The 15,591-nt window shown below is 40.5% G+C and overlaps 1 protein-coding gene across 1 annotated transcript in view; it reads left to right on the top strand.

Annotated features, from left to right (window-relative positions):
- The window catches only part of RXFP2 (relaxin family peptide receptor 2), a gene marked incomplete at its 5' end in the record, with an annotated part of 117,453 nt that overhangs the window by 57,722 nt on the left and 44,140 nt on the right, over positions 1–15,591 (top strand). Inside the window, 7 exons of the mRNA XM_082365772.1 lie at positions 1,297–1,368; positions 2,438–2,509; positions 5,414–5,485; positions 6,899–6,970; positions 10,604–10,675; positions 10,783–10,854; positions 12,962–13,033. Of these exons, the coding sequence (XP_082221898.1) occupies positions 1,297–1,368; positions 2,438–2,509; positions 5,414–5,485; positions 6,899–6,970; positions 10,604–10,675; positions 10,783–10,854; positions 12,962–13,033 (504 nt within the window). The remainder of the gene's footprint in view (positions 1–1,296; positions 1,369–2,437; positions 2,510–5,413; positions 5,486–6,898; positions 6,971–10,603; positions 10,676–10,782; positions 10,855–12,961; positions 13,034–15,591) is intronic.

Consider the following 15,591-nt stretch of genomic DNA (forward strand, 5'->3'; position numbering starts at 1 on the left):
CAGATAATTCTTTGATTGTGGTGGGGGGGGCGTGCATTTTAGGATGTTTAGTGCCATCTGTGGCCTCTACCTCACTAGATGCCAACAGTACTCGTTCCCAGAGTTGCAGCAATCAAAAATGTCTCCAGACAATCCCAAATATCCCTTGGGGGAAAGAGTGCCCTCTGTTGAAAACCACAGACCTAGAAAGTAAGCAAGATAAGGCCTTTTTCGATTTCCAGAGAATTCATAGAAAAGACTGAAAATATGTGAGCTTGTTGTGTTTCATCACTTATCAAGCTGAGCCACCAGCTCCATCCTAAGGAGTCTCACATCAGAGGTCTTTGTTTTCATCAGGAAAAATGAACAAAGTGCAGTTAGAAGGCTGTGTCAGTTTTCCCATTTTCTGTAGGTCAGCCTGGTCTAGTGGAAAAAGCCAGGACTTCAGCTTCATCCAGATCCTTGTGTATGCCATGGCCCCATGCTTAATGTTCCAGACAATTTTCTTGATCTTCCTAGGCCTCTTTTTCCTCATCTTTAAACTATAATCATAATTCCTTTTTTCTAAGAGGGATGTTGTGAGAATTAAATCATATAACATATATAAAGTGTCACATGCAGAATGCCTGGCATATAGTAGGTGCTCAGACGCCCCCTTCTCCAAATCCTACCCTCAGGTACCTCTGAAAGTAAGAGGAAATGGTACCTGGCTTCAAAGGCAACAAGAGAAAAGAAGGCATATTTCCTCTTATCTATTTTTTTCTAGGAAAATACCATATAGAATTAAAAACAGTGATTTGAATTTGTAAATCTTTTCACTCTTTCACCCTCAAAGCTTCTAATAAGTTTATTTGCATAGGCCCCACTAATTACATCATTTAAACACTGTGAGACCAAGGAACCATTTATGATTTCCTAAGAATTATTTTTCATTCATTTTTCATTCAGTCAATCAGTAAGTCAAAGCATTTATGGAGCCCATAATCAGCCAATAGCTAAGTGCAGCTTGTCTGGACCCAGGAACCCAGAGGTGAAGGTTCTTAAGTCCAAAGGGAGGTGGATACAGGGAGCAAAGACCATCGGGATGGACTTAATAAATCCTGGGATGGGGATTATGGGGGTTTGGAGGAAAGTACTGCTCCAGCCACGGGGTGAAGTAAAAGCTCTCTGGGAAGAGCCCTGAGCCAAGTGTGGACAGACAGGAAGGAGGAGAGCAGGTGTTGGGGGGAGACAGGATTGACACGGCCTTTTATTTCTTCCTGGTTTAATTTCACAAATGTATGTAACATTGGAAATGTTTGTGATACGTTTTGTCAGAATTCTAGATGACAATCCCATAACCAGAATTTCACAGCGGTTGTTTACTGGATTAAATTCCTTGTTTTTCCTGTAAGTATTCATCTACCTTTCAATCCATCTGTCTATAAATTGCAATGACGTCTAAAACTAGCTTACAAAAAGAGCTTTAGGAAAATCAAGCCCCCTACAATGTATATTAGTCAAAACCTTCCCTGTATTTCAAGCCACAGTTACTGTTGCTACTTCCTATCCATGGCTCATGGTATATTTGAAGCCGACTAGTTCAATTCCTTTTGATCTCCTTTAATTCCCTTTAGTCCTAAGGCATGTTCTGTTTTGGTTTTCTAAGGCATGTTTTTATTTGCAGTGATTCACCAAAGATAGTATTCATTTTCATCTCCTTACTACATTTAAATTTGTTAGAGTCTTCCAGGAGTTCAGCTCCAACTGCATTTTTAACAAAGGAAAATGTGCCTTTGTCCAGCAAGAGTAACTGAAAATTCCAAAATCTTTGTCTTAGCAACTAAGCTTTTCTCATAATTACATTTGCAGTGTTTATTAATATACTGGGATGATTTATCAGCAGGGGATTATTATGTTCCTTTACAGTTGATCATATAGGATCATTAATTTTCCATTTGTGAAAAGGGACCACAATATCATAAATTAATCATGCAGCTTAACATGTTCATAAGTTGTCTTCTTCCCCAAATGCCCCCCACTATCACTTCTTAGATTTAATGCAGTTTCCAGTGTGGCCTTTTAATATTGTAAATGATTAACATTTCTCTTAAAATGAAACTTTGGATGTATGATGCTGGAAATGATTGCAAATTTGAAGTTTACAAGGAAAATTACCATGAACTTCAAAATTATTACCCAGTATATACTTTTGTTTCATCTCATGAAGTCAAACTGTTTCATATTTATTCCTAGGTTATGTATCACACTTATGCATTCATAGTTTCTCTGACATCTGCTCCCTTATCCATGCCACACACATATCTAGAGACCATTTTGAAGAGGTAGTTATGTTTATATTCTTCATCCTAATATATTGATTTTAGCATACAAGTTCCCAAACTGTGGAAATAGTAAAAATACTGTTCTTAAAGTGGCATATCATTTCGTTTCTAATTAATCTCTTCTTTGTGTAAAGGTCTATGGTGAATAACTACTTAGAAGCCCTTCCCAAGCAGATGTGTGCCCAAATGCCTCAACTCAACTGGATGTGAGTATGCACTTAGCAGCTAATTTGTTATTCGCCCAGATTCAGGAGACTAGCCCTGAAGTTAATTAACAATTACACAAAAAGCTCATCTCTGCTTTTCTTTCTAAAACCAAAATCTGGTCATGTCACTTCCTGGTTTAAACATCTTTTGGGAATCCCCCCAGGTGTGAGGGTAACGTTCAGGCCTCCCAATTTAGCACCAGAGACCCGTTGTCCTCTATCCCTTACTGCACCTGGTCTCTTTGCCAGCCCCTTCTCCTCTTGTGCCTTCCTTTCAGATACACCAAATTACTGCTCCTTCAGTCAGTTCCCTGAACACATGTTGTTCCTTCAACTTGAAAGGTCTTGCTTCTTCATTCTCCGACATTTCCTTCAAAAGTCAATTTAAGTGTCACCTTCAGGAAGCCGTCTCTGACACACCCACCAGTTCAGTGGTTGCCTCTGTGCCCCGATTACGACAGGAGAGCCTCCACCACGCCTCCCCTCCTCCCACTGCACCGCTGTCTCAGGGCACTGTCATCATAGAACCATCTGTTTACTTGTTTATCCCCTACTGTTCAGTAAATTCTGTGATTTTATACCCAGCACAAGGATCAGCACATAATAGTGCTCAAAAAAAACTCTGCAAATGAACGTGCTAAACCATTTCCACTCCTTGGTAGCTTTCGACCAATACACATTTAAACCATTCATTTGGTTTCACCACCACTACCCACCATTCCACCATGTTCATATTCACGGTCTCCTGAGACAGGCAGGATTGGCACAGGAGTGACTTCCTGTCCTGGGAAAATGCCGGTTGTACTGTCCCCCCAGAACTCTCCCCATTGTCAAATCAGGGGACTCAATACCCATAATATGATAAAATTTTAGTACCTCAGCTTTGGATCCTCTCTGAACTCGCCTCACTTGTTACAACACTATTAGGTGACCTTGTGTTTATTTACTGACTTAAAAAAATTATTTACATACCTGTTATCAAAAGGCTTTTAAGGCAATGGGGGTCTCACGTAAGTGCGCTAAATGTTAAAAATGGGAGAGATGGGACTTCCCTGGCAGTCCAGTGGTGTAGACTCCATGCTTCCAATGCAGGGGGCACGGGTTTGATCCCTGGTCAGGGAACTAAGATCCCACATGCCGTGCAGAGCTGCCTTAAAAAAACAAAGCGGGGTGGGGGGGGGAATTGATGATCTGAAAAACATGAGAATAAAACTCATTAAGAATAGGTGGAAAATACTTAGAAACTAAGCAAGTACATCCACACAATGGGAAAGCAACATGAAGGAGTAACGTTAACAGAAAAATATCAGGCCTCCAGCCTGTACCCACCTGGTCCCCAAAATGGGCATCAGCAACAAGCAGGAGACCAGGAAGCAACATCCGAGCCCCGGGTTCTGGGGACACTCATTTTCACTCTAGGCTCCCACAGACACGAGGGAAAAAATAGACACTCAGTGAAAAGATGTCGTTAGCAAGATTGGCTGATCACAAATGAGAGCTGAGAGGTCAGACCCAAATCGCCCCAGTTCAAAGGCAGAAAAAACCCACCTTGGCCATGCTTCTCCTCCCTCACTTGCTATCAGCTAGGACTGTTGCTCACAACTGCAAAGTGTTATGAGATGTAAAAACATTTTCCCTATTCTACTGAACAATATTTGGACTTTCAAGGGACTACACTGTTTATTATTTGCAATTGCTGTATTTTAAGAGTGAAAAAAAAAGTTGAGTTCCTGCAAGCCCTCCAAGATGGCTTTAAAATAGGATTTTAAAGGCAATGACAAAGGAACTGGTGATTTTAACGTGAATGTGAGAAAGGTTCAGAGGCAGCAAAACAGCTATTGTCATGTACGGGAAGCCTGTAGGAAGCCAGCGGTAAACGGAATGAGGAGAGTTGGCAGCAGAGCCGACCCTCTCCTTCCTTGGCGCTGCTGGAAGCGGCCATGTCGGAGTGTTCCCGAGGTTGTTCCCTGACGGTGCGGGTGCTGCTGTCATAAAAGGTTCACCTTGGCAGAACGTCATCTCTCCACCAGTGCTTCTCCAGCGTCAGCGTATAGCGCAAGCAACGCAAAGACTCAGGACAGCCCGCTGGACCTCAGTCCTAGCGTTTCTGATTCAGTGGGTCTGGGGTGGAGCCTGGGAATCTGCATTTTAACAAGTTCCCCGGTGATGCTGGGACCCGGGACCCTCGGAGCAGCACTGCACTCAGCGTCAGCACCATGGAGGGAGGTAGAAAGAGCAGGCACTTCCCTTTACACAGCTTCGGACTCGCCATCCTGACTCTGGCATCCAGTATTTGGTAGATAGTTTGGCCTAAGTTTCTCCTTCAGCAAAATAGAGACACAAATATCTACCTGACCCTGGGGGAGGGGAGGGGAGAATATAGCGATCTACGATGCCATGACTAAGTGTCTATGCATTAGATTCAGATGGATCGGAGTTAGAAGGTCAGTTCTACCCCTCAGTAGCTGTGTGACAAGAAGAAAAGTGAATTTCCAAGATCCTCAGATTCCTCATATGTTCAATGGGAGGTAATAATGCCCACTTTGTAGGAGTGTGTATTATGCACTCAGAACAGTACCTGACACTATAAAAGCCCAATAAATGGGAGTTACTGTTATTACTGTACAAATTTTATGCTAATTAATAGCATGGTGTCCGGCACAGAGACACATTCACTAAATGGCGGGCTGCCCTTTCGCTCAATTTTATTAAGTTCTAACGCTAATTAGAAGGGGAAAAAGATACAAAATATTAATTATACTGACCCTGCAATAAGTAGGAGGAAAGCCTAAAAATTGGAATGAAGTAAAAATAAAGTTCAGAACTGTTATATCACCAAAAACTGCCTTTAGACATATGATTTGTGCAAAAACATTAAAAATAGTTTTTCTCCATGCCTTTTAGGGATTTGGAAGGCAATGGAATAAAATACCTTACGAATTCCACCTTCCTGTCGTGCAATTCACTCACAGTGCTGTAAGTATACAGTGTAATTCAGTAAATGAGGGGAAACCCAGTAGCTTTGGAAATCGAAAGGAAATATTGGCAAGGAATTTTAAAGTATGTTTTGTTTACAGCCTTGGTCTGAAACTGCAGTACTAGAAAATGTACACATGGATCTATTGACTTGGATGGTAGGGCCAAGCCTTATGTTTAGCTGCCAACCATTTAAGCCTCCTCCTTTCTGAGGGCAGTCATCATTTCTGTGCACTCTCTCTGCTGAACTGGTACCTAACCCCACGGTCAACAAGGAAATGAGATAATGTATGTGAAAGTGGTTACTGCTAATGACACTTATCACTTGATGTCTCTCTCTTTAAAGAAAACAAAATTTTATTCTAAAGAGAAGAACCTCTAATGTATTCTGATTGGCCAAAGATTCTGACTGGTGATTCTGATTGCTGACTGTGTTTTTTATGGGGGCAGGAAGGCAGATGGATCGGTTAATTGGCACATTTGCACTGGTAAGCTTAAAAACACAAGAATGTGCTTTTGTTTTAATCATAGTTCTCCATATATAGTAAGTACTTAGTAATGTTTGTTGCTTGGATGGGTGGTTGGGAAAGAAAAATCAGAGCATATCCATTTGTAGTAATCTAACCACTTTTCTCCAACAGACTAAGAGATAAGGCTGTTGCCAGGTTGCAGATTTATCAATCAGATTGAAGATTAGCATATTTAGTAAGAAAAGAGGCTATCCCACATAGGAGATGCAAAGAGTTTATTCTTTGTCTCATAGATAATGAGAGAGAACACTGGAAGATAAACAAATACCATCCACGCCTCCTATTTTATAACACCATGTAGCTTTTGAATCACCTTCATACTCTTTATCTCATTTGTTTATACCCCTGTAAGGTAGTTAGCTGACGACCCCCTCTTTTTTGCCGTTTGTCCTGGAGGATTCCATTTCTAGACAGAGGAAATGTAAAATCACTGTTCCCCCACTAAATTTAAAATTTGTTTGTGGCCCAAATGGGGTTGGTTCAAGCTTTGCTCTTTTTCTGGACTACTTCTTATAAGGAATGTGCCTTACCCAAAGATCCTCTCAAAGCCTTCACAGAATTATTAACAGGGTCCAAATTTGACATTGCATGTGTGCATGTTGGGAAAGAAACACTTTCTAAAGTAATCAGAATCCAAACGAAGTGCAGCTCTGTAAACCACACTCAGCACCTCAAGTTCCTTACGGGAGCATGTCCTGGAGAGAGCATATGGATACATTCTCTGTAAGAAGCTCCTGCCTGTGTTCCACACCAGAACGTGCCTTGCTTTGAGATTTCAATGGAGGCTTATTAAATTACACCCGGATCAATGGCATCTCCCAATGAGAACTGATTACTACAGCAGACACAAATCAACAATGCTGACTCTTACCATGTCTTACAGGTTTCTGCCTAGAAATCAAATTGATTTTGTTCCAGAGAAGACATTTTCGTCATTAAAAAATTTAGGAGAACTGTAAGTAGCATTGTCTACTAGGAAAATATGATTGCTTCTTCAGGATTACAAATCTAAATGGCTAGTGAGACTGCTTTTCATTAGTAGCAATCAAAATCCTGTAGACCACTGGATATTCAAAATCAATTAAGAAAACCAACATTATCCTAAAAGCAAATTAAAAATCAGACAGTGGGCTTAATATGGATTTAGCCTACTCTAATTTCTCTGCCTGTTTTCTTTGACTGATTTCATACATACGTGTGTTTGGGAGTAAATGAGTTTTCCATGGCTCCTTAAACTCAGGGATTCTCCTCTCTAATGTCTGGAGTACAATTAATTCTCAATACATGCTTGCTGAATGAATAAATGACTGAAATAATATTAATCAATTATAACTAAACAAAAGAATGAACATGCTTATTATCCCTTAAGATATTATAACTTCCAGAGCAGATGACGCAAATAGAAATGTCTAGAAAGAGGCTCATTGAAAAATATTCAGAGAGCTCATGCACATTTTTCTGTTCAAATATATGTTTTGTAGATCTAAACCTTTTGAAAATCATCTGTCTTGCTATTAATTCATCGCTACCCACAAAATGATGTATCATTGGCATTTAAAATTGTCTGTTACATTACACATAGTGGTGATAAGGGTAGAGATCTCCTTCTCCTGATCTGAAGTCTAAAAAATGGAAATTAATTTCTTAATCACCTTCTCCCCCATTCTTTATACCTTGCTTTGAAATCCAGAAAGGACTGTGAAAAGTAGTTCAATAAGAGTAATTTGAAAAACAATTCACAAATAATTAAGATAATTTAATCTAATGAATATCATAAACCAAATCCACAAATATTTAAGTGCCTATAATGTGCAAAGCACCACATTAGAACTAAAATATTATCATTCTATGGCAAAAAATTAAAGACAGCTCACTGCTTTCTCACAGGGGCATTCCTGATCAGACCTTGGAGGATGGATACAGATTTGGGTTACGGGGGTGGAATGGAGGAGTAGAGTAGCCCAGGACAAACAGGAGTGTGTTTTTATACAAACTAAAGGAGACAGTGGTACGGAGTCCACATTCTGAACATTTTCCTAATCCTCGTCTTATACTACACTTAGGCAAAGCCAACCCCCTGCCCCTGCCAAAAACAAGAGCCTAAATAAGAGACGCTAGCTTTCTTCTTTTAGGACCACCAATAATTCATTCCAATCCAGATAGCACCAGTATGATAGAAGAAATTCAGAACTCAATAAAATTAACTCGAACAAGGCATTTACATTTCTTAAGTTTACAAAAATGTTAGATAATTTTACTGTGCCTTCTTGACCACAAACCCCTTCTGGAGAGGAATAAGCACACTTAGATGAGGCCACTCAGATCCTTTCCGCACAGAAGACTGTACTTTATTTTTCAAGGTAACACTTTGCAGGACGTTCTCCAGGTGTACGAGATCATCGTCATCTTGTTTTGCTGTCACTCTCCCTCTGATCTGTGCACACCTGTGGCTTTCTTCTGCGCCGTGACCCACCTGTGCTCCTTGCATCTGGAGCACCAGCTCAGAACACCAGCTGGCAGGCTGTCTACACTTGGATGTCATGACAGTCCCTCAAAGTCTATTTGTTTAAGTTAATTTACAGATGACCCTTACCCCACAGCCAGCTTCTTCCCCTAGGCTTGCCTATCTTAGCGGAACCTGCATTCTTCCTGGCAGCCTGGCTAGAAGACTGTTCCCTTTCCTTCTAACTCTCTTTACACTTGATGTCCTATCAGACCGCAAACCCTGCCAGTGCCTCCTTCTACCCGTATCAGCTCTCACCCGGTCCAGGGTCACAGCCTCCTGCCAGGTCTCCCTCCTCTGAATCTCTGGCATTTCATCCTATCTTTCATTCTTCTAACAGAATTATCATCCCATAACCCAGAGCATATTTTCCCACTGTCCTGTTTAACATTCTCCTTCCTTGTTGCCTGCCATAAAGCAAAGTCCTTGACAGAGTTCTCAAATGTTAACGTTCAGAAGAATCACAAGGAATGCTGGCTTTAAATGCATGTTACCAGGCTCCCTTCCAGAGATTCGGGTGTGATAGTTCTGGAGTGGCACCAGGAAAGTGCTCTTTTTATAAGCATCTTCCTTGATTCTGATGCCTGAACTGTACTCTGGGAAATACTGCCTTGGAAGGTATTCATGGCCTTCCCATTTTGTCTCCAGGCTCTTTTCCAGGCTCTCCTCCTCTACATCTCCCCATCCTTTCTATCCTCCACCCACGTTGGACAACTTGCTGACTCCTGGAGATGTCACTGACTTCCAAGCATCTGTTTCTCTGGTCCTGCTTAATCCTCACCTGAAAATCTGCTCTTCTTTGACTCCACCTATAAAAATCATCAAACTTTGCTCAGACGCTTCCTAATTTCCCAGGCCAAGTTTGATGATTCCTTCCTCTGTTTTTCATCTGTACTTGTGTAATAACACTTGTTTCATTCTTTTGTTTCATAATCTAGTTGTTTACTCTAACTGTAAGCTTTTTTTTTTTTTTTTTTAATTTATTTTTGGCTGTGTTGGGTCTTCGTTTCTGTGCGAGGGCTTTCTCTTGTTGCGGCAAGCGGGGGCCACTCTTCATCGCGGTGTGCGGGCCTCTCACCATCGCGGCCTCTCCTGTTGCAGAGCACAGGCTCCAGACGCGCAGGCTCAGCAATTGTGGCTCACGGGCCTAGTTGCTCCGCAGCATGTGGGATCTTCCCAGACCAGGGCCCGAACCCGCGTCCCCTGCATTGGCAGGCAGACTCTCAACCACTGCGCCACCAGGGAAGCCCCTAACTGTAAGCTTTTTTAGAGAAAGAACTAAGTCATAGTTATTTGTCACTCCCATATATCCATCAGGAGCACCAAAAAATCAAAAATAGATAAGATCTTTTGTTTGACTCCTAGGCGATTTCACATCTGTTTCACTTTTAACATCTTCTCTGGCTCAGAGGATATTTTGGACCCTTCAAGATTCCTGATTCCTTCTTATCCTGACAAATCTCTTTTTCACATTCTGTAGGGACACTGCCCTGCAATTTTTTCTGGATTGGACAGCCCTATTATATTTAGATCTAAATTCTCAATTTCTTCTAAAAAAAAAAAGTACCATATAAAAGTAGACTAAAAATATGTGAACTTATCCATTCAAGATCATCTGGGCAGCTATTATGTGGTCAAAACTCTCTTAGTTGGAATGCAAAATAAGTAGAGACATAGGTCTTGATCTCAGAAAGCTTCTAATGTAGTTGGATAAACAAGATATCACATACATGAACCAAATAGGAATCACAGAAACAATGAATGGTTGAAGGTACAAAGAGTACCTAAAACAGAGGGAATTAATCAAAGTAGACATTGAAGCCATGTTGGGAGTGTGTTGGAGAGGGGCTGAGAGGAAATTCCAGATATGGGAACTGGATGAGCAAAATGTCACCTGTCTGAAGGTGATGGAAAACATATCCATTTGGCTGACTCACATGACTTTGTTGGGTAACAAGCTATCAGGTTGGTTAAATTGGATTGTATTTTCTGTTACATCAAATGGGCTGATGACAGTTGTGAGGAGTAATAACTATGTCATTTATTTCCAATGTAATTGCTTTGGGTTTTCACTGTCACCAACAGGGACCTGTCTAGCAATATGATAATGGAGCTACCACCCCACATTTTCAAAGACCTGAAGCTTCTTCAAAAACTGTAAGTTCTTCTTCCCCCTGTCATCAGATTTAAATGGCAACATCTTGAGTTTCCAAAATAATAATATCCTCATGCTTCCTTCCTCCTCCCTTCTAATTGTACAAAAGGAACCTGTCGTCCAATCCTCTTTTGTATCTCCACAAGAACCAGTTTGAAAGTCTTAAACAACTTCAGTCTCTGTAAGTCAAATGTAACAGTATGTTGATTATAATTTTAGTGTGTGTGCTTTACTTAGGACCACATTTATTTTTAAATAGGTATTTGACACACAGGAGAGCTTTTAATTTGAGCATGCATCCTCAGACAGTTGTTAATATCATGATTACCATCAAGTATGTACTGAATGACAACAGAATCTCATTTTTTACCATTCAGTGTGTGTAAAGACCATTTCTGTGTTTGAAGCTATATATAGCTCCTTCCTGAAAACAGGATTCATATGGAAAAATCTCTTACAGTTTTCACCAAGAATTAAATTTGCAATAGTTGTGTTACTAAGCAGTCGGTAAAAAAAAATAGCAAATTATATAAGACTTCTCTACTTCTTCCCTTTCTTCTTTCCTACAACAGTCTACTTGATATCGATCCTCAGAGCATGCTTTTTACTTTTCAATCAGTAAAGAAAAAATTATCCCATAAATATGAACATTCAGACAATTAATATTGTTTAGTATTTTAAAATTTCAAACATACTAGATGTTAAATGGTGCCAAGAACTCTGCCAGCTGTTCTGTGAGCCTCTTCAGTTCCTTTCCCATGAATAGCCATTGTTGGTTAAAGTCTGGGTTTTTTTTTTCCCCACAGAGTGCATATTACTTTACCTCATCCCAGCCCAAAGCCTTTCTTCATTTAATTCCAAAGACCAATCCTTAATATCACTTTTTATTCTTGCTAAATAGTTTTCTGTTGGAAATTAATACAAGATTTAGATTCTCAATAGATATTAGTGAACATCCAGTGATGAAAAAGACTTGGTTCCTGCTCTCAAGAAGCCAGAAGATATGGACAAAATGATCTTCCCTTCACTCACTACGTACTGAATTCCGAAAGGCAAAGTATCAAGTTACACATCACGCCTTTCTGAAAAGTCAAAGTAGTAACTATTTACCCCATACTTCCCTTTCATTTCTTTTCTTTCTTTATTGTCTCATTTTCTTTTCTCTAAAGATTCATTTACACATTTATTTTACAAACATTTATTAGCCACCAACTTAATCATAGCACTGTCTTGGGCACTCAGTATATAGTAGCCTCTGCTCTTTTGAAAACCACAGGCTATTCATCAAATAATCACATAATCCATGTAATGGTAAAACTGTGATAAGTTCAGGAGAAGCTAGAGAGCAGAAGAAAGAAGGGGGGGGTGCGGAATCCTTTAAAAAGGACTCCAGAGTTTCCTGCAGGAGGGGCCCTGTGATGATTCAGTGGTAGAATTGTTTCGTAAGTCTCATTTCTGACCACCAAGGTCCTCTATAAAGGACTCAATATGCAAAGGAAAACTCAGAACCTTATCCAGAAATCCTTATTCAGATTTGCCCAAAAGAAGCTGAGTGAGAATCAAACATCTTTCAAAATAAGCCTTTAAAAAGCAAAAGGTTTCTGTCTTTTTAGACTATCCTCTTTCCATCTATGTTTCCTGAGAACATGGCAGACTCCCTTAATTCATGCCATCCTAAAGTGTCTTCTAATAATCCGTATTTGAAGAAGCTTCTGGATAAATGAGGAGTGTTAGAGGTTATCACTGGAGTCCTGTGTGGACATTTTATGGGGTTGGAGGAATTACAGGAATTATGTTTCCCACTGTTGTCTTAGAAAATGACTGTCCTGAATCGGAGCTCCTTTTATTATTGCTTCCATGGTTTTCTACCTTAAAGATACATAGGCCAGGAAGAAATGACTGTATTTAAATCCAGACTCTGACAAAACTCAGGTTGAAAATATCAAGTCCTGTCTGAAACCCTCTAACTCATATTTCGTGATTTATAAAATCAAACTACAGAGCCAGTTTCACAATCATATAAATCACAACTGTCATTTTTAAATCAAAGAAATGAATGAACGTGTTTTATTAGAAGGTTGTTCTGCATATGAAAGTGACAAATCAGCTCCAAGTTACAGGAGGCATAAATAGAAATGGCAGTTTTCTAAGACAGTTCATTGTAAAATTTTCATCCTAATTTGAATTTATAACAAGATTTTGAAGCATGGTTTTTAAGATTGACAAAGAATACAATGATTTAAAAGTTAAATCCTAAAAACATGAAACCTATTGTGCATATTTTCCAGAGACCTGGAAAGGATAGAGATTCCAAGTATAAACACACAAATGTTTCAGCCCATGAAGAATCTTTCTCACATGTATGTATGTATGAAAGAATGGGGAAAAAAGTATGGTGAAATGTTGCCGATGGGGAAGAAAGTATGGTGAAATGTTGCTGATATTCTCTTTTAAACTGTCTGATGTATCACTGCAATGTGTTTTATTTTTAGTTAATTAATTAATTAATTTATTTATTTTTGGCTGCGTTGGGTCTTCATCGCTGTGCGTGGGCTTTCTTTAGTCGCAGTGAGCGGGGGCTACTCATCGTTGCGGTGGCTTCTCTTGTTGCGGAGCACGGGCTCTAGGCGTGCAGGCTTCAGTAGTTATAGCACGCGGGCTCAGTAGTTGTGGCTCGCGGGCTCTAGAGCGCAGGCTCAGTAGTTGTGGCGCACGGGCTTAGTTGCTCTGCGGCATGTGGGATCTTCCCGGACCAGGGCTCGAACCTGTGTCCCCTGCCTGGGCAGGTGGATTCTTAACCACTGTGCCCCCAGGGAAGCCCCTGCAATGTGTTTTTATGCAAGAAAAGTCTTTTTATTGAGAACTTTTTAATTTTGTCACCTTTGGTCCCTGTTCAAATAGAGCTCAATATTATGATGTGCTGACATGAATGACACTTCTCTCTGGAAACATGCTGTTTATCCAGTTGAGGGCCAATAAGAGATTAGGGTACCAGAATGCCACATATGACACAAGATGAAGTCACTGGCTAATGGTACTCAGGAGACCTGGAAACATTAATTCACCTCACATGAGTGAGCAGTCAGCTACTCTAAGATTTGAGCCCTTAAGAGGAAAGGTGCTATATAAATTCCAGGTGTTGTTTCTGTTACTGAGTGCACTGCAAAACAGAGGTAATTAATCTTTATAGTAGTTCTGATAAGTCACGTTAATATATCTGGCTAAAGTGCACTGTGTAAGTTGTCTTAATATAGGAGTTTATGACATGATCATTTCTTTATCAACTGTGTAATCTAATGTGTTCATGACTTCAAAAATCAACCATTGTTATCCACAACAATAGGGAGGATTCGATGTAAGATATCAAGTTGGGATCAGCAAGGGGCTGAAATGGTTGGTGTGAAGGTGACCTTTTGGGAGAATATTTTGTTTATGTCTGTGCAGTAGGTGTGATTACCCAAAGACAAGTATTTGATGTATATCCATATGGTTTTCATAAATTCTCTTTCTGTGGCTCTAGTAGATAAATATTTCATGAGGCTATCATTTCCTTGCTGCAGGCAGAATGTGAAGTCTCCTTAGAACAAAGAAATTCAACCTTTATAGAACTTGATGGAGAAGCTGCTGCTTTAAATATGAACCGCAGGTTGAGGTCAAGAAGGACCCAACAATTAACAGAAAACGTGTGAACTTAGTTACTTCCCTACTAAGTGACCTAGTGGTTCTTCTTTCATCTTCCTTGCCCATCGTTTATTGAAACACGTCCACCTGCCAACCAGTGCCCTGGTCCCAGTGGGAGGAGAGGTTGGACCACCGTAAGCTACTTGAGGGCAGGGATAGCCTTCAATATCTCTATGTGACATACCCAGCACTAAACCATGCATCATTCATTTGCTATCTAACAAGTATTTGTTGAGTACTTCCCCCATGCCACGGAGAACACAGGGATGAATGAGAGAGAGAAGTGTCTGCCTCACGAAGCTTCCATTTAGCTTTGGGAACCAGAAAGTAAACTAGTTAACAAATAAATCATTAAGAAATGCTGGGAAGAAAAGTATAGCAAGATAAAGGCAAGGAAGAAGGATGTAGGTAGTTCACCTAGAAGTCAGAGCTGTGACAGTCAAGCAGCCCTGAGTGGAAGGAGACAATTCTTCCTGGAAGATTCTTCCAGGAAGAGAGAAAAGCAAAAGCACTGCACTGAGAAGGGGGTGAGCCTGGGTTGTTCTAGGATTAGAAGGGAGCCGACGTGTCTGGGTGGAGTGAGCACGGACGGGAAGCGCTGAGGCAGATCAGGGTAGCCAGGGGTCCAATCATGGGAGGCCTGCAAGCCGGGGCAAAGTAAAGCTTTCTTTTTTTTTTTTTTTTTCCCTGCCTCTCTTTTTTTCAAATTTTCTTCTACTGTATTTTTATTTTCTCTTTTTTACTGAGATATAATTGACATACAGCATTATAGTTTCCTGTGTACAACATAATGATGCAATATTTGTCTATATTGCAAAATGATCACCACAATGAGTCTAGGTAACATCCATCACCACACATTGTTGCAAATTTTTTTTTCTTGTGATGAGAACTTTTTAAAAAAATTTATTTATTTATTTATTTATTTTTGGCTGTGTTGGGTCTTCGTTTCTGTGTGAGGGCTTTCTGTAGTTGCGGCGAGCGGGGGCCACTCTTCATCGTGGTGCGCGGGCCTCTCACTATCGTGGCCTCTCTTGTTGCGGAGCACAGGCTCCAGATGCGCAGGCTCAGTAGTTGTGGCTCACGGGCCCAGTTGTTCCGTGGCATGTGGGATCTTCCCCGACCAGGGCTTGAACCCGTGTACCCTGCATTGGCAGGCAGATTCTCAACCACTGCGCCACCAAGGAAGCCCGATGAGAACTTTTAAAATCTACTCTCTTAGCTACTTTCAAATATA

The sequence above is a fragment of the Balaenoptera borealis genome, assembly GCF_965194805.1.
Source record: "Balaenoptera borealis genome assembly, chromosome: 18".
Lineage (NCBI taxonomy): Eukaryota > Metazoa > Chordata > Mammalia > Artiodactyla > Balaenopteridae > Balaenoptera > Balaenoptera borealis.